Raw genomic sequence first — 18,492 nt, forward strand, 5'->3', positions numbered from 1 at the left:
TAATTATAGATGAAAACGCACTTGTCCTAACATTAAGAGTCCCGAAAAATAATTATTTTGGCCCAAAAAGGGGGTGTCTGAAAACTTAGAGTGTCCGAAAACTTAGAGAAAGTACAGTATACAGGTATCTTGGTCTGGAACAGAGGTACTAGACGTTGTTACTTGGAGGTTCTTTTTCAGTTGTTACCTGAAAAAACACTTATTATTTTGTCAAAGGAAGATTGAATATATTTCTTATGTGTTCCAACAATCAGAACAATTCTCATGATTTATGTCTTTAAGGTAGAATATGTTAAAATACTCCCAAATGTTGCAGAACCGTTGTAGGCATTGTATACATGACAATGTTGTGGCCAAACTATGAGCAATTTCTTGTTTTGTTACAATGTCCAGTATTGTCTGCTGCAAAACACAGGCAAAGTACCACATAGCTACCATGTATGTAAGTTTCAAGGTTCTAGTGCTAATAGTGTAGGAGGAGGAGGTGGCCAGGACGGACAGACGGACGGACGGACAGACGCACATCAATACAATATCCCCACTTTTTCTCCGAAAAACATGGGGATAATTATGGCACACAAATTACAACAAACTTTTGGTATTTTGTACTGTAGAACAACAAGATTAAGATCTCCAACTGTTGAGCCCTCCTAAAATTGCACATTTTGAAGCCACTTTTTGTAAACATGCATTTGACTGACAAAGAAATCATTACTTTACATGATACAACATATATGGACCATGCTCTGTGAAAAGGGGGTTTCATGCATCTGCGTAAAGTGTCATCCAGATTAGCCTGTGCAGTCTCAGTTAAGCAAAATCCAGTTCAGACGGAAAGTATCGTCCCTGATTAGCCTGTGCGGACTGCACTTTACGCACGTGCATTTAACCCCTTTTTCACAACGCCCGGCTCATATATATATGTTACATATTAAAATTTCACATGATCGTTTTTAGGATGTACTCATGAAATTCTGGCATATGCATGCTTTACACTAACTATATAAATCTATGTTTTGCATTAAAATGTCATTGTTTGTTGACAGGCTTGCCAGACCATTAGAATACTACAGAAAATTCATTGTAAGTAGCTCTTAATTGTAATACAATGAAATTATGGAGGTAAAGTAAAAAAAGACACAAATCTAGTGGCATTCTTAGTTAATTTGCTTGCTCTAAAGTCATTTGAAGAGCATTGCAACATATTTAACTGTGAAGTGTGAGAGTTTGTTGGCCTAAATGACTAGATACTGACTCACAGAGTATGGAAATTATTAATATTTGCAGGCATACCTGCACTGCCTTTAATCACAGGCGCCAGCTCTTTTTTATCCCTTGCCAAAGGCTGAGAGATATAGAATTGGTGTTGTCCTTCAGTTTGTCTATCAGTCCGTATGTCTGTCTCAAACCTTTGATGGCTAGATCTCAGAAACTATACAAGATCAACATGACACTTCATAGTTGGATATATATATACAAAAGAGCTATTTGTGTATGGCTTACTGTTTACCCTTGTCAAAAAAATAACCCACTTTCATACCAAAACACACTTAAACCAACATAAAACTGTGTTTATTCTGAGTTTTTCTCAGAGGAAGTTGGTTTTTGCTATTAAAAGCGAGTTTTATGTGCGCTAAACTGTGCTTAACTGAGTTTAAAGTTGGTTATTTTAAGAAGATGTGTGTTTAAGCGAGTTTTTTTCTGTAAGGAGTCAGTTTTTTGTGTGTCAAAAGTGAGCCTTTTTATTTATGAGTTGGTTTTTGTGTGTTTAAGTGTGTCTTTTTGTTTTATAAGCGAGTCTTTTACAACAGGAGCTGATCCTTTTTAAACAGAAGTGGGTTTAAGCGAGTTTAAATTGGTTTTTTTGTAAATAATTTGAGAGCTGAAACCAGGCTAAAAGACTCACTTTAACACACTTTTCAATAAGTTGGTCTTTTGTTTATAAATAATACTGATCAATAAAACAATAATTCTTCAAATAGGTCTTTGTTTCATGTTTATAGCCATATATAATACAAGTCAATTGTAAAGGTGCTTTTTTACAGCTTGTTTGCCATTGTCCCTATTGTAAATGTGTGTGCTCCCCATAATTTTTTAGTGAATATTGGATGAAAATGGCTCTTTCAGAACATCACAGGTTCACAGATGGACAACAAGTATCACTGCCAAAAACTATAAAAATGATAAAACTTAGTTTTATACCTGAAAATGAAAGAGTTTGTGTTTTCGCTTAGATTTTTTTCTTTATATTTGTTTTTATTATAAACAATATCTAATGATTGCTTTATGTCTTAAAATTATTTTATTTTTTTTAATTTTTAAAACAATCTTATATGATTGTTTATATTTGTTTAAAACAGTATTTACTTTTTCTGCATATTTAAATAATTATGGTATTGGAAACATTATTTTGGAAATAATCTATTAATTTGTGTTCATAAGTTATGCAAGATTTTGATATTTTCATATGATACCATTATATCCATTTTCTTAATTTGCAATAAAATAATAAGATGCCAAACATGACCTGTGTTACATAAACAGTCAACAAAATAACAAGACAATACCTAAAAACACCCCTTTTCACACCACCAACAATAAACAGATAACAATCTGTCAGGCATTCAGAGCTAAACAGGGTACTGATTATCAGGGGCAGATAAGGCTACTGATAGGGTTTGCCCAGACATAAGGCTGGAATGAGGTATAAGACTTCTGATTGGTTCAATTTTTTGCACAGGAAATTATTTGAAAACAACAACTTTTGAAAAACAAGCTGGTTTCAGCAATTGAATTGAGCTAAATTAAATTAACATTAAGACTTATAATTGTTCTGTAAAATGTATTGAAATACTGTCAGCATGAAGTATTGTGTGATGAAAACAATGTGTATTTACTACAATATGGAAATCAACAATAAGTTTGTTGGAAAAGAAGTTCAACTGTTTTTTTTTTGGAATACTGAAGAACAGTTTTAACAGGTTTGTATTGTCATTTCTTCATCCTTTTTTATTAAGTTTACTGAATTAATTATGATCATTATTATATTTATGTATTGTTACTGGGAAATGTAAATTGATAAGTTAATGTATTGCAACTTAAAGGAAAAACAACACAATTTGATGCAAAAATAGATGAACATACACATGACAAAGTGTAAATGTTGTGTACAGTGAATTATTGTGGTTGTGTTTTATGATTATTTTCATCTTTATTGTTATTTATAGATATTTCTGGTTATTACTGAACAGATTTCTTTCCCTCATATTTTAATTTTGAAGGTTAAACTCTTGCCCCAAGAGCAAAAGGGGTAATCATACTACCTGATGTATGGACTTTTACACCAGGCTTTTACCCTGCACGAGCTGGCCAACTTGAGGGGAACTGAAGTGGGCAAACCTCGCCCTGTCCTTGAACAAGAAAGCTGGATTTGTTGAGAGGTAAAACTATACAGGTTATTGCATTTTAAAAGCGTCACAATTCTGACCAATGTGACAAATATTTTTAGAGTTTGAAATGTGATGAAAGTAAATTACAAGCTTTGGAAAATTACCAATTGTAAATATTTTGTCAAAACTCCTTTTCTTTTTTTGGTTCCAGAGTATCATTTAAGCTGAAATCCAGCATGAAACCAGGGAGGTGATGGCCATCGCACAGGCCATGTGCCGACTATTCACTTTCCACCAGCTTGTGACTTGCTCCATGAAGGGAGCAACAACTACAACTGGATCACCAAGACCAAGCCTCCCCGCTGCTGAGAGAAATGCAATCATTGGTATTTTCTTCATCATAAAAATTTGAAGTACCAGTTAACCATATAGAAATTAAATACACATTCTACAAATATTTTTCAGATCACTTACTGTTTACAGTCGCATAAATGATCATTATATTACATCATTAAATTTTGTGAAAAGGGGGAGTTTTTATAATCCAAGTGACAGTTAACAATAGGTTTTTTTTTATTCATGAAGACAGGGATTGAAAAACTTTGTCCGTGTCTCTAGTCACTGTCTCCAGGACAATCGGTAATAAACCCATTTGTGTTGACTTCCTTAATATGCAAATATTTAACCTCTTTTTCTGGCTAGAGTATTTTCTATTTAAGATCAGATTTTGTTGTTTTTTTGCATGTTTTTAAAATGAATAGTCTATTATATTTTTTCAGATGTCATAGCCAAAACCGTTGACAAGCCTCTGGTTGATGTTGAAGAAAAGATGAGAGGTTGTTTAAGGCATCTGCGGCTGATGAACAACTAGACTGAAGTCTTTGTAAATAAAATGTGCTGTTAAAATGATTATTTAACCATTGTTTTCACTTTGTTATATAGATTTGCACCTGTTTCAACAACATTAACTTATTTTTATGCTCCCGGTAGGGTCTCATATAGCAGTTGATCTGTCTGATCCTTAATCTGTCTGTCTTTCCGTCCGAAAACTTAGCATTGGTCATAACTTTTTCAATATTGAAGAAAGCAACTTGATATTTAGCATGCATGTGTATCTCATTGAGCTGCACATTTTGAGTGGTGCAAGGTCACGTTCATCCTTCAAGGTCAGAGGTCAAAATCCAATGTAAGTAATAAGCAAAGAGAGAAAATTTCTATACCTGCCAAATGATAAATAGAAATTTTATTTCAAAGCGGCGCAGTAGGGGGCATTGTGTTTCTGACCAACACATCTCTTGTTTGTATTTATTCCATACAATCTTACTTTTTTCAGTTCTTTCTTTGTGTTCAATGTTATGTTATAACACTATTATATTTTATTATAACAATGCCATGTCTGTCAAAATAGTTTTATCATGTTGTGTATATGGATATATATGTAAAGTTTTATGTTTTAGCGTTTAAAAAAGTAATTAGAATATAATTTATGATATTTTTGTTCATAATAAAGTTGTTCAGTTTTCAAGTGGGTGAAAAGTGGGTTTTTACTGAGCATTTAACAGGTTTTAAAGCTAGTTTTAACTGCGTTTAATCTGTGAAAAACACACATTTAGCTCACTTAATGCTCAAATAAAAACCCACTTTAAACTCGCTTACAACAGGAAAAACCGACTTGATGTGTAGAAGCGGGTGTAAAAGCCAACATAAAGAAGGAAAACACACTATCTTTTAACCAACTTAAGTTGGTAAAACTCGGTTTTAAAGCGTGTTTTAACTGCGTTTAATCTGAGTTAAGCACACATTTAGCTCACTTAACACTCAAACAAATCCCCACTTCTAACTCGCTTAAGAACAGGAAAAACCGACTTGATATGAAGAAGCAGGTTTAAAAGCCAACATAAAGAAGGAAAACACACTCACTTTAACCAACTTAAGTTGGTATAAGACGGTTTTAAAGTAAGTTTAAACTGCGCTTAATCTGTGAAAAGCACACATTTAGCTCACTTAACGCTCAAACAAAAACCCACTTTTCACTCGCTTTAGAACAGGAAAAACCGACTTGATGTGTAGAAGCGGGTTTAAAAGCCAACAAAGAGAAGGAAAACACACTCACTTTTAACCCACTTAAGTTGGTTTAAGTTAGTTTTAGTTGGTATAAGAAGGTATAAGCGTGTTGGTTTATGTGAGTGAAATCCAGGTTTTACCTACAAAAAACCAAGTCGGTAAGCAAAAAGTGTGTTTAAAAGACACGCTTTAACCCGGTGCCAATACCGCAGGGTTTAACACGGTTTTAACACGGATTAAAACCGGGTTTTGCCCACTTTTTTGACAAGGGCAGGGCTATATCTCAGAATTCATGATGCAAAATTTCAACACGATGCTTCATGGATGTATATAAATGAAGATAATTGCCTTATATTATAATTTATATAAAAACAATTACCCTACTCTTCTTTTTGTTTTATTATATAATACATCAAGGGATTTGCAACTATCCATAAAATAAAATAGAATGTTTTGCGGTGGATATTGATTCCACGAATTTGCTTGTTTTATATGCATTCATAAACTTGATAAATGGCAGTGACCTTGAGATATTGTTAAATGCATTTATTGTACTTTTGTGAACCTATGTTCATAAATTCAACAAAATGATTGACACAAGTTAACACAAAATTTATTATGTTATCACAAGACAAGAAAATGCTAAGGAACTAACAAATCACTCTCCTGTGAATATGCTAAGTATCAGGTTTTGACTGAAAGTGGTTACCAGCTGCTTGGAATTGAATTGTGTGCATACCATTATCATGTATCTGAATAGGAAATGTTTTCAATGATTTAGCTGTTTGTTTAATTGTTTAATAGTCTCTCTGTAGTTCATAGGAAGCAATAAGGAATTATTTGCATATTCATGTTTTCATAAGGTGTAAAATTAAGTTAACAACTTACATATCATTGATTTCAACTATTTTTCATTTATGATTTTAGCAAAATGATGTCAGACCTGATGAAAGAAGTTTGGAAGAATTTCGTCCAACAGTTCTGAACATAGGTGTTGTATTCCTCTTGACATTTTGTGTACTACATAAGTTTATAATAAGCATATCTTTAAAAAAAAGTTGAATCATTTTAATCTTGTAGACTTACATCATAACCATGCGGCTATTTTACCAAAGTCTAAAATCTGTAATTGTCAGCCTAAATCCGTCATTTGATTTCATTTTAATCATTAATCAACTGTCATGTTGTCTTTGATTATTGTAAGCTTAAGTATTTTATGCAAGTTACAGGTTATTGATTAAATTATTAACATGTTGCTATTTTTACAGGTTGTATTGGAACTGCTGAAGGTTCAGCCCTTGTAAAACTTGGCACCACATCAGTGATTTGTGGCGTAAAAGCGGTATGAGATACAAGTTAACACAATTATAAATATATATACACTTCCCATCACTTATAGTCCATGTAGACAAAGGGGGATTAGAGAAAAGATTGTCAGATATTGCTAGACCAAAATTCACAAAAATCATTTTAATTGATTTGGGGAAAAGAACCGTACCATACCTGGGGTAAATTAGCGCAAAAAAACCTGACATTTATTACTTTCACATTGTTAAATCTTCAGAATGGGAATTATGGGTCTTTTAAATTGCATGGAATTAATTGCCCAGGCCTATTCAAATATTCATTTACATGCATTTTGGTGTGAAATTTTTAGTGCTCATTTTATTTGTTTATTTGCAGATAATATACTTAACAGAATTAACAAAACAATTTCTTCCTTTTGAGAATTTTTTACATGTAGGTATTGGGACTTTCAATTTTTCTTAATTGGGAAAGCACTTTTGTACGGGTTATTTATAAAGAAGGAACATCACTGAATAAGGTGATGTCATTAATTGTTTGACCTGAAAAGTTGAAACAGATCCTCCTCATGCCAAAAATTAATACAAACAATTATAAAGAAACTTGTTTTATTGTCTAATTCATAAGCTTGATAATCCACTATTTCTAATTGTTATACACAGACAAGATTTCAAAATACATGTATTGGAAACACATACATACATGTATCAGCATTGTAGCACCATTTTGGGAATGGGGCTGAGGCCTTTGGATGGGAAAAAAATCAAGACATTTTTGACAAAAATTGGGAAATTAAACTTAAGTTTTTTTGCTGGAAAATACCAATAAATTTGGACTAACTATTGTTTTTAACATCATATTGGCTTAGGTTAAACTTACAGACCTTTAAAGTAAAATCAAGTAAATGAATGTTGAAATTTATGAATACTCATTTTGGAAACCTTTATTTGGAAATTGTATGCAGTCGTTGGGTAAGATAATTTGCCACATAAGTGCAAAAAGGTACCATATGACATTAAACTTTAATGTCCAATGGTTCCTTTTTGCACCAATAGGGCGAATTATATGAACTCTTTTTGAGATTGGGAATGGAGCTGAATTTTGGACCTAACTTTGACCCAATTAAAACACTGAATATGTTTGTAATCATGCTGCTGCAAATCTGAACCTGTAAATATTAATAGATAAAAAATTGAATAATGTTAATGGGCAATGTTAGAAATTATGTTGAGTTCATGATAAAAGACAAAACATGAATATTGTCTGTGTTAAAATGTTATTCGCTAAATATCATGCAAGATGAGATGAATCAGCTTTTGTTTGTGTCTCTTTCAGGAAATAGCTGCTCCAAAAACAGAAAGTCCCAAGAAGGGTTACATAGGTAATGTTTCTTATATTGGTACATCTTTGCATGTGAATGTTCTTTTGATGTTATAAGCTCGGCTGTTTTCAGAGAAAACCCGAGGTATTGTCATAGCCAGCTCGTCGTGTCGTGTCCATCGTCGTGTCCGCCGTCCGCGTCGTGCTAAAAACCTTAACATTTTGTTAAGGTTTTAAACATTGGCTCTAAAATCAAAGTGCTTCCACCTACAATTTTGAAACTTCATATGTATCTTCACCTTGATGAGTTCTACATGCCACACCCATATTTGGGTCGAAGGTCAAGGTCACTGTGACCTCTAAAAAAAAAAAAAGTAAATAAATTCTGACAAGCTTTCATTTCTTAAAAAATGCACCTGCAGCTGAGCGTGGCTACCGTTATGCGCTGCTCTTGTTTATAACGTACAGTTAATCTTGTGAATGCAACCACTTGAATTAAGCGACCTTTGTCTTCTGCAACCACTTTGTATTCCTCCAGAGTGTTTTCACTCTATTTTAACATTGTATTAAGTGACTTTTGTCTTACGCGACCAGCGACCACTGATATTCGAGTATTTTGATGCCCAAATATCGAAGGATTCCCTTATTTCGAGCATAACCTAATTCGATCATTTTGTTTACATTAAGAACGCGGCTCTCGTGATGACGTCACACGCATGTGCTCGGGGTATTTTGTTTTACTCATATTACTTTGCTTGAAAATAATTACAGACACGACTAAAATAAGGAAAAACAAGTTTAATTGTATTTAAAAATCTTACTTCAACTAAAATAATCCAAATGTATGCATATTTCGTGCATTTTTTCAGTACTCTTCATTAAACTTGCACATAAATTGCAGACCACAGCCGTAGTTAAAACTCAACACTTGATTTATTTTAATGAACAATATTTTATTTTTCACAATTCCCTGAAAATGTTGCATGGAACAGTCTGTGCACGCGTCGCGAAAATAGGTTACATGACTATATACACACGTTCAGTGGGTAAACCCTGTCCCGATTGGATGATAATTTTTTTTAATCTTTTAATAGTATCATATATATGCCAACATTTTATTTGAACAAATTGGGAACGTTATTTCTTTTTCAACTCTTGAGCACTTTTTCGTGTCAATGTTGCTCAAAAGAAGATCGACCGATAAAACAGAAACTTGTTAAACAGTAAATAGAAGTTATGAAAAAAGTTAAATTAATCTTTCAGTTTCTCTAAATTTGTTCAGCAAATCGAATTTTCGAAGTTTTGTTGACCTCCTGCCTATTGCAATCGAGTACTTTTGCTTTTCGGATGTGACCTCTCGACTCAAGGTAAACAACGCGCGTAATGTACGTTATTTGTGTATGTGTGTATGGAACAATCGGCCTTTCGTGGCTAAACACGCTGTAAAAAATTAATTTTGACATGGGTTGAATGGGAATGAAATAAATCTTTAAAGGTACATCGTTTATTGCGGCATCATTTGAATTAATTCAGAAAATATTTTAGTTGTTTCCTTAACTGATCGACTCAAGGTAATTGAAGAATATTCAATTTAGCGACCACATGGTTATATAATTCAAAAATCTGTTGATCGTTAAGTGACAAACTTGATTGCCCATTTATCGTCAGTTTGATGTAATCAAAGGAAAAAAGCCATAAAACAACACTTTCTGGCCGATAACATTGGCTTCCTTTGTCTTATTCAACATGCTCAATCAACCGTGAAATAGCACATGCATAGCTCCGCCTTTTGAATCTTTTCCTGAGAACGAAGGTGGAGTTAACTGTTAAGAGCTCTGACCGATGCGTTGATATTGAACACATGATTGACACATGTTCAGTCCCAATTATTTGCAATCGTAATTACTCGGCATAAGCTTTGATACAAGGAATACATTTGAATCGGCTTTCCTCATAAAGCCGAGTAGCTCCGATAAACCAACTTCCTGTACATTTAAAAAAAAATGGCGAACGTTTGTGTTTACGAAATTCTTAAAACACATTCTTCATGAAACTTGGTCAGAAGATTCATCCCAATAATATCTTGAACAAGTTCGAAAATGATTCTGGTTGGTTGAAAAACATGGCCGCCAGGGGGCAGGGCATTTTCCTAATATGGCTAAAGTTAAACCTTGTTAACACTCTAGAGGCCACATTTATTGTCTGATCATTATGAAACTCCAGTCAGAAGATTTGTCCCAATCATATCTTGGACAAGTTAAAAAATGATTTCAGTTTCTTGGAAAACATGGCTGCCTTGTGGCGGAGCATTTTTCCTTATATGGCTATAGATGGCTATAGTAAAACTTTGTTAACACATTAAAGTCCACATTCATTGTCTGATCTTCATGAAACTGGGTCAGAACATGTGTCCTGATATCTTGGACGAGTTCGAAAATGGTTGGTAGAAAAACATGGGGCAGAACATTTTTCCTTATATGGCTATAGTAAAACCTTGTTAACACTTTAAAATTTGTCACATTTATTGTCCAATCTTCATAACACGTGGTCAGAACATTTGTTTTAAGGATATCTTTGATCAGTTCAAAAATATTTCCGGTCTGTTGAAAAGCATGGCTGTCATGGGTCGGGGAATTTATCTTAATATGGCCATAGTAAAACATTGTTAGCACTCTTAAGTTCACTCATCATGAAACTTGGTCAGAACATTTGTTCTTATATCTTGGGGCTGCACTGAGCAGGTCAGTTCCATTGTATCTGAGGTGAGCGACCTTTCAGGCCCTCTTGTTTTTCTTATATGGCTTATGTAAAACCTTGTTGAAAATCTAGAGGCCACATTTATTGTCCGATCTGCATGAAATTTGATCAGTAGATTTGTCTCAATGATATCTTGGGCTAGTTCGAAAATGGTTCCAGTTGGTTGAAAAATATGGTCGCCAGGGGGCTGGGCATATAATAATTACGGCTTTAGTAAAACCTTGTTAACACTCTAGAGGCCACATTGAATGTCCAATCATCATGAAACTTGGTCAATAGATTTTTCCCAATGATATCTTAGATGAGTTTGAAAATTGTTTCGGTTGGTTGAAAAACTTGGGCACAAGGGGGCTGGGCATTTTTCCTTATATGGCTATATATGGCTATAGTAAAGCCTTGTTAACACTCAAGAGGCCACATTTATTGTCTGGTCTTCATGAAACTTGGTCAGAAGATTTTCCCCAATGATATCTTGGACAAGTTCGAAAATGGTTCCAGTTGGTTGAAAAACATGGCCATCAGGGTGCAGGTCATTTTTAACCAGGTTTAACCAGGCTTGTTCCGCCAGCCCGCCAGCCAGCTGGCTGGCTGGCTGGCTGGCTGGCTGGCTGGCGGGCTGGCTGGCGGGCTGGCTGGCGGAACAAGCTTGTCCGGGCCATAATTATGTCGTTCATTGTCAGATTTTAAAATCATTTGGCACATTTGTTCACCATCATTGGACAGTGTGTCGCGCGAAATAATTACGTCGGTATCTCCAAGGTCAAGGTCACACTTTGAGTTCAAAGGTCAAAAATGGCCATAAATGAGCTTGTCCGAGCCATAACTATGTCGTTCATTGTCAGATTTTAAAATCATTTGGCACATTTGTTCACCATCATTGGACGGTGTGTCGCGCGAAATAATTACGTCGGTATCTCCAAGGTCAAGGTCACACTTTGAGTTCAAAGGTCAAAAATGGCCATAAATGAGCTTGTCCTGGCCATAACTATGTCATTCATTGTGAGATTTTAAAATCATTTGGCACATTTGTTCACCATCATGGGACGGTGTGTCGCTCGAAAGAATCACGTCAATATCTCCAATGTCAAGGTCGCCACGACTAAAAATAGATTTTTTTAAAAAACAAACTTACAAATGGGGTTAATTTTGTTTGTTCATTTCAAAAGTTCAGTTTGAGTTTTCTCCCTTTATCAAATTTTTTTTCACAATGAAAACCTGGTTTTGTGACAATTTTGTCCCTTGTTCTTGATATGGCTATAATGAAAACTTATTAAAACTCTAAAAGTCACATTTATTGTCCAATCTTCATGAAACTTGGTCAGAACATTTATTCCAATGATATCTTGGATGTGTTCAAAAATGATTGCGGTCTGTTGAAAAATGTGGCTGCCAGGAAGCGGGAAATTTATCCTTATATGGCTATAGTAAAACCTTGTTAAAACTCTAAAAGTTACACTTCATGAAAGTTGGTCAGAACATTTGTTTTAATGACAACTTGGGCTGCAAAGAACAGGTCAGTTTCTTTAAATCTCAGGTGAGTGGCTTAGTTACAAGCATGGTCTATTAAATGTTTTCAGTGCCCAATGTGGAGCTGGGTCCCATGTGTTGTTCTACCTTCAGGCCTGGACCCCCAGGTGATCAGGCCCAGTACCTGAGTGTGTTCACCAACCAAGTGATACAGCAGTAAGTGTATACCTCATTGTGTTCACACATCAAGTGATACAGCAGTATGTGTGCATATGAGTGTGTTCACAAATCAAGTGATACAGCAGTAAGTATATATCTCAGAGTGAACACCTATCAAGTGATGCACCAGTAAGTGTTTACGTCAGTGTGTTCACCAATCAAGTGATGCATCAGTAAGTGTATACCTCAGTGTGTTCTCCAATCAAGTGATACACCAGTAAGTGTATACCTGAGTGTGTTAACCAAAGTTATACACAAATATGTGTATACCTGAGTGTGTTCAGCAATGAAGTAATACACCAGTAAGTGTATACCTCAGTGTGTTCACCAAATAAGTGATACACCAGTAAGTGTATACCTCATTGTGTTCATTTATCAAGTGACACATCCCTCAGTGTATACCTCAGTGTGTTCACCAATCAAGTGATCCAGCAGTAAGTGTACACCTTAGTGTGATCACCAATCAAGTGATACACTAGTAAGTGTATACTTGATTGTGTTCACCAATCAAGTGCTACAGCAGTAAGTGTATATACCTCAGTGTTTACCAATCAAGTGATACTTAAGTAAGTATATTGTTATGTCTGCCATCTACTGTCAAACATTACACAGTATATTGGATTCCTATGCCTGTTAGTCTGCTTGTGGATCACATTTGTTTCTTTACAGTTTTTTTCCAATTTAAATCCAACTTCATGAAAATGTTAGTGTGAGTTAAAATCCGAGCCAAGTTAAAATTTTAGCCAAATCTTGCTAAAAATTGTAGGGCTAGTATTCTGGTAGATCTATATCTAAAATGAAAAGAAAACAGTTATCATCTTATCTTCACCAAACTTCAGCAAAATGTTTGTAATACATGTGTGATATCTCAGGTAAGTTTGATAACCAGTCCAGTTGATGATTGCCCTTAAGTTATCTCAAATTGGTCGTTTTCACCATTGTCATGTTGGAATTGTACTTTGTACTTAAACTGTGTTTACTTCTCACCAGATCTTCTTCTTGCAACTTCTGTACAATGTGCCTTGCTAGAATGTATGTCAATCATGTTATACATATTTTGCTACCATTCTTTGCCATGATGTTTTTGTGTATTAATTATAACTAGCGGAATTGTTAATTAACAACTGTTTTTTTGTATTCCACAGCTCAAAATGTTTGGATTTAGAAGAACTCTGCATTTTGCCTGGAAAGGTATGCTTGATGCGATGTCTTTTACGTTCAGTTAGTCTGAAAGTTATCCCTGTTTTGAATAAAAATTTGAAATTCAAAATTTATTTTCAGCTCAGAGATATACTAATACAAGCACAAACGTAAATAATATGCTTTATAGGAAACTATAATGAAATTCAAGGGATATAAAAAGGAGAAGTCAAACACAAAATAATTATACCCCCCTTAAAAAAAGTGGAGGTATATCGCTATGAACCTGTTTGTCAGTCTGTCATTCCATTTTGTTTCCATACAAGTCTAGTATCTACAGAACACTTTCACATAAGATCATTCAAGTGATAGGAATGTTTCATGTGAGAAAAAAAAGAACCTATCGTTTTTGAGGTCAAGAGATCAAAGGTCAATATATATATTGCAAAAGGGGGTTTAATGCATATGCGTAAAGTGTTGTCTCAGAAAAACCTGTGCAGCCCGTGCAGGCTTATCAGAGACGACACTTTCCGCTTAAAAAAAAGAATTCATATCAAGGAAGACTGTTCTTGATGAAAATCCAGTTTAGGCTGGAACGACACTTTACACTCATTAATTTAATCCCCTTTTCGCAGCGCGGCTCATATACCTATTATATATGTACATCAACTTCCTTACCGATCCGCTTGTTGTTTTTTTTGAAGGAAAGAAAATACACCTTTTAAGGTCAAAGGGTGAAACGTTGAGGTCACAGGCAAGTGGTACTGAAAGGCTCTAAACAATTGCCCATATAGCATATTGACATTAGGACTACCAGTCTTACAAGAGTCACAAACTTCTATTGTTAATATTACTACTTCTGTATGCAAAATGATTGCTATCATTAAATCAATGTAAGCAACTGCATGGTGACATGTTTATGTGAGAATTTCTATGAAATATCTGCTTCTTTTCTTGATGATATGCTGCATGCGTGGGCTAGTGACCACAAAAAGTGTGAACATCTTTTGAAATGTAATGCATGTTTGCATATATTCAATGACATATCATATAACATCACTTAAAGACCTAAATAAGCTGTAGCCTGCACCTTATGTGATTCTAGATCTTTCCCATAGTCTGGTCCCATTTTGCCATCTCAGCCTGTGAAGACTTTCTAACCTTTATGGTTCTAGATCCTTCTCATAGTCAGGTCCCATTTTGTCATTCCAGTATGTGTAGACTCTCTGCCCTCAATGGTTCTAGATCTTTCCCATAGTCTGGTCTCATTTTGCCACGTAGCCTGTATAGACTCTCTTACCTTTGTGGTTCTAGATCTTTCTCATAGTCTGGTCCCATTTTGTTATTTCAGTATGTGTAGACTCTCTGCCCTCAATGGTTCTAGATCTTTCCCATAGTCAGGTCCCATTTTGCCATTTCAGTATGTGTAGACTCTCTGCCCTCAATGGTTCTAGATCTTTCCCATAGTCTGGTCTCATTTTGCCACGTAGCCTGTATGGACTCTCTTACCTTTGTGGTTCTAGATCTTTCTCATAGTCTGGTCCCATTTTGTTATTTCAGTATGTGTAGACTCTCTGCCCTCAATGGTTCTAGATCTTTCCCATAGTCAGGTCCCATTTTGCCATTTCAGTATGTGTAGACTCTCTGCCCTCAATGGTTCTAGATCTTTCCCATAGTCAGGTCCCATTTTGCCATTTCAATATGTGTAGACACTCTGCCCTCTGTGGTTCTAGATCTTTCCCATAGTCAGGTCCCATTTTGCCATTTCAGTATGTGTAGACTCTCTGCCCTCAATGGTTCTAGATCTTTCCCATAGTCAGGTCACATTTTTCCACATAGCCTGTATAGACTCTCTTACCTCAATGGTTCTAGATCTTTCCCATAGTCAGGTCCCATTTTGCCATTTCAGTATGTGTAGACTCTCTTCCTTCTGTGGTTCTAGATCTTTTCCATAGTCAGGTTTCATTGTGCCATTGCAGTATGTGAAGACCCTCTACCCTTTGCGTTTTTTTTTTTCATAGTCTTGGTCCCATTTTTCCATTTCAGTATGTGTGGACTCTCTACTGCGACATGGTGTGTCTCAACTATGATGGAAACGTGGGAGATGCATGTGTCCTGGCACTACTTACAGCACTTCAGAACAGTAAGAGTGAACAAAATAATGAATTCAATGAGAATCACTTTTTGAAAACGGGGCTAAATGCATGTACGAAGTGTTTTGTCCCAGATTGGCCTGTGCAGTTTGCACTGGCTAATCAGGGATGATACTTTCTGCCTAAAGAGGATTTTACTTAAGAAGAGACTTTTTACAAACAAATTCATACAAGTGGAAAGTGTTTTCCCTGATAAGCCTGTGCTGATTTCATAGGCTAATCTGGGATGACAATTTACGCACATGCATTCTTAGCACATCAATGTTTGTCAATAAAAATAACTGTAATTGCATGCATGTGCTGGTAAGGGTATTCTCTTAGCTTTTATTAGATAGAACTGTAATTTTTTTGTTAATTGTCTTAACATGTATTGTGTGGTACATCGTATTTAAAAAATAGATTATTTCAATACTTCATCAAAAAGGCTTTTTCAGTACTTGATAAATTGCTTAGTGGCAAACATATACATGTATAACTACACAAAAAGAATGCTCATTAAATAAATGGGCCATGCTCTGTGAATAGGGGGTTTAATGCATGTGCATAAAGTGTTGTCCCAGATTAGCCTGTGCAGTCTGCACAGGCTAATAAGGGAGATTTGCTTGTGCAGTCCGCACAGCCTAATCAGGGATGACTATTTCTGCTTTTATGATATTTTTCATTTTAAGAAAGTCGTCTCAGCAAAAATCCAGTTAAGTCGGAAAGTGTCGTCCCAGATTAGCCTGTGCAGACTGCACAGGCTAATCTGGGATGACACTTTACACACATGCATTAAACCCCCTTTTCACAGAGCATGGCTCAGAAGCATATGAAAACAACCAGAAGAGCGTTGTAAATACAATCCAGTTCAAATCTTCCTATTTCTCCAATAGCTTATTTGCCAACGGTGACCTGGAATGAGGATTCCGAATGCCTTGAGACGTCAGATAGCACGAAGATACGCCTCAATGTTCACAGCCAACCTGTGTCATCTACATTTTCCATATTTGACAAGTAGGTGATATGTTCACAGCCAAACTGTGGCATCTACATTTTCCATATTTGACAAGTAGGTATTATGTACACAGCCAACCTTTCTCATCTACGTTTGCTGTATTTGACAAGTAGGTGATATGTTCACAGCCAAACTGTGGCATCTACATTTTCCATATTTTACAAGTAGGTATAATGTTCACAGCCAACCTTTCTCATCTAGGTTTGCTGTATTCGACAAGTAGGTGATATGTTCACAGCCAAACTGTGGCATCTACATTTGCCGTATTTGACAAGTAGGTATTATGTTCACAGCCAACCTTTCTCATCTACGTTTGCTGTATTCGACAAGTAGGTGTTATGTTCACAGCCAAACTGTGGCATCTACATTTGCCGTATTTGACAAGTAGGTGTTATGTTCACAGCAAAACTGTCTTATCTACGTTTGCCATATTTGACAAGTAGGTGTTACGTTCACAGCCAACCTGTCTTATCTTCTTTTGCAAAATTAGAGAATAAGGTGTTATGTATGATCTTAAACAAAAAACTGGCCATTATAAATTGATGTTGATGTATAGATGTTAACAAATAATGGAGGTATTTAAATATAAGAATATTAAACTGAGTACCGGTATTTGAATATTAAATGAATTTTCAAACGCCCTTAAAAAACGTCAGAAAAACAAATCTCAATTATAAACTAAATTATTTCTATAATCCGTGATTGATATATTTTCACAGTGACCTTGTTTAACATGTCAACTCGTTATTTCAACACATTATTGAAACTTGTAAGCTTTGTAGCAGATAAAAGGACATAATTTTTGTTCATTTGCTTACACTTCAACCTGTTATATAGACCACTGCTACCAGTAACAATTGGTCCCTCACTCTGGGGAAATGGGTTCAAAGCATCTGCATAAAGCTTCCTCCAAGATTAGTCTGTGGCCTTTTTATGCCCCCGGTAGGGTGGCATATAGCAGTTGAAATGTCCTTCAGTCAGTATGTGTGTATGTCAGTCTGTCCGTCCGTCTGAAAAAAACTTTAACATTGGCCATGTCTTTTTCACTATTGAAGATATTTGGCATGCATGTGTATCTCATGGAGCTGAACATTTTGAGTGGTGAAAGGTGAAGGTCAAGGTCATCCTTCAAGGTCAAATGTCAAATATATGGCGTCTATCCGTCCAAAAACTTTAACATTGGCCATAACTTTTTCAATATTCAAGATATCAACTTGATATTTGGCATGCATGTGTATCTCATGAAGCTGCACATTTTGAGTGGTGGAAGTTTAAGGTCAAGGTCATCCTTTAAGGTCAAAGGTCAAAAAATAAATAAATTCAAAGCGGGCAATCTCATGAAGCTGCACATTTTGAGTGGTGGAAGTTCAAGGTCAAGGTCATCCTTCAAGGTCAAGGTCATCCTTCAAGGTCAAAGGTAAAAAAAAAATCGAATCAAAGCGGCGTTCTCATGAAGCTGCACATTTTGAGTGGTGGAAGTTCAAGGTCAAGGTCATCCTTCAAGGTCAAGGTCATCCTACAAGGTCAAAGGTAAAAAAAAAATCAAATCAAAGCGGCGTTCTCATGAAGCTGCACATTTTGAGTGGTGGAAGTTCAAGGTCAAGGTCATCTTTCAAGGTCAAGGTCATCCTTCAAGGTCAAAGGTTAAAAAAAATAATCAAAGCAGCGTTATCATGAAGCTGCA

The 18,492-nt window shown here is 35.5% G+C and overlaps 1 protein-coding gene and 1 long non-coding RNA gene across 3 annotated transcripts in view; both read left to right on the forward strand.

Moving 5' to 3' along the window:
• The window catches only part of LOC127877222 (exosome complex component RRP43-like), a 32,025-nt gene that overhangs the window by 9,646 nt on the left and 3,887 nt on the right, over window positions 1-18,492 (forward strand). Inside the window, exons 2-9 of one of the 2 annotated variants that reach the window (XM_052422900.1) lie at window positions 1,047-1,083; window positions 6,381-6,444; window positions 6,722-6,795; window positions 8,094-8,139; window positions 12,413-12,518; window positions 13,667-13,712; window positions 15,708-15,804; window positions 16,687-16,807. In XM_052422900.1, the coding sequence (XP_052278860.1) occupies window positions 1,047-1,083; window positions 6,381-6,444; window positions 6,722-6,795; window positions 8,094-8,139; window positions 12,413-12,518; window positions 13,667-13,712; window positions 15,708-15,804; window positions 16,687-16,807 (591 nt within the window). Of the gene's footprint in view, window positions 1-1,026; window positions 1,084-6,380; window positions 6,445-6,721; window positions 6,796-8,093; window positions 8,140-12,412; window positions 12,519-13,666; window positions 13,713-15,707; window positions 15,805-16,686; window positions 16,808-18,492 lie in introns of those variants that run through there. The other variant, XM_052422899.1, reaches the window with a different exon arrangement.
• On the forward strand, window positions 3,149-5,733 carry LOC127877224 (uncharacterized). The gene is made up of 3 exons (XR_008048291.1): window positions 3,149-3,440; window positions 3,601-3,775; window positions 4,169-5,733. It is a non-coding gene; the product is annotated as an uncharacterized LOC127877224 (long non-coding RNA).

This window comes from Dreissena polymorpha, chromosome 4 (assembly GCF_020536995.1).
Source record: "Dreissena polymorpha isolate Duluth1 chromosome 4, UMN_Dpol_1.0, whole genome shotgun sequence".
NCBI classification, from domain to species: Eukaryota; Metazoa; Mollusca; class Bivalvia; order Myida; family Dreissenidae; genus Dreissena; species Dreissena polymorpha.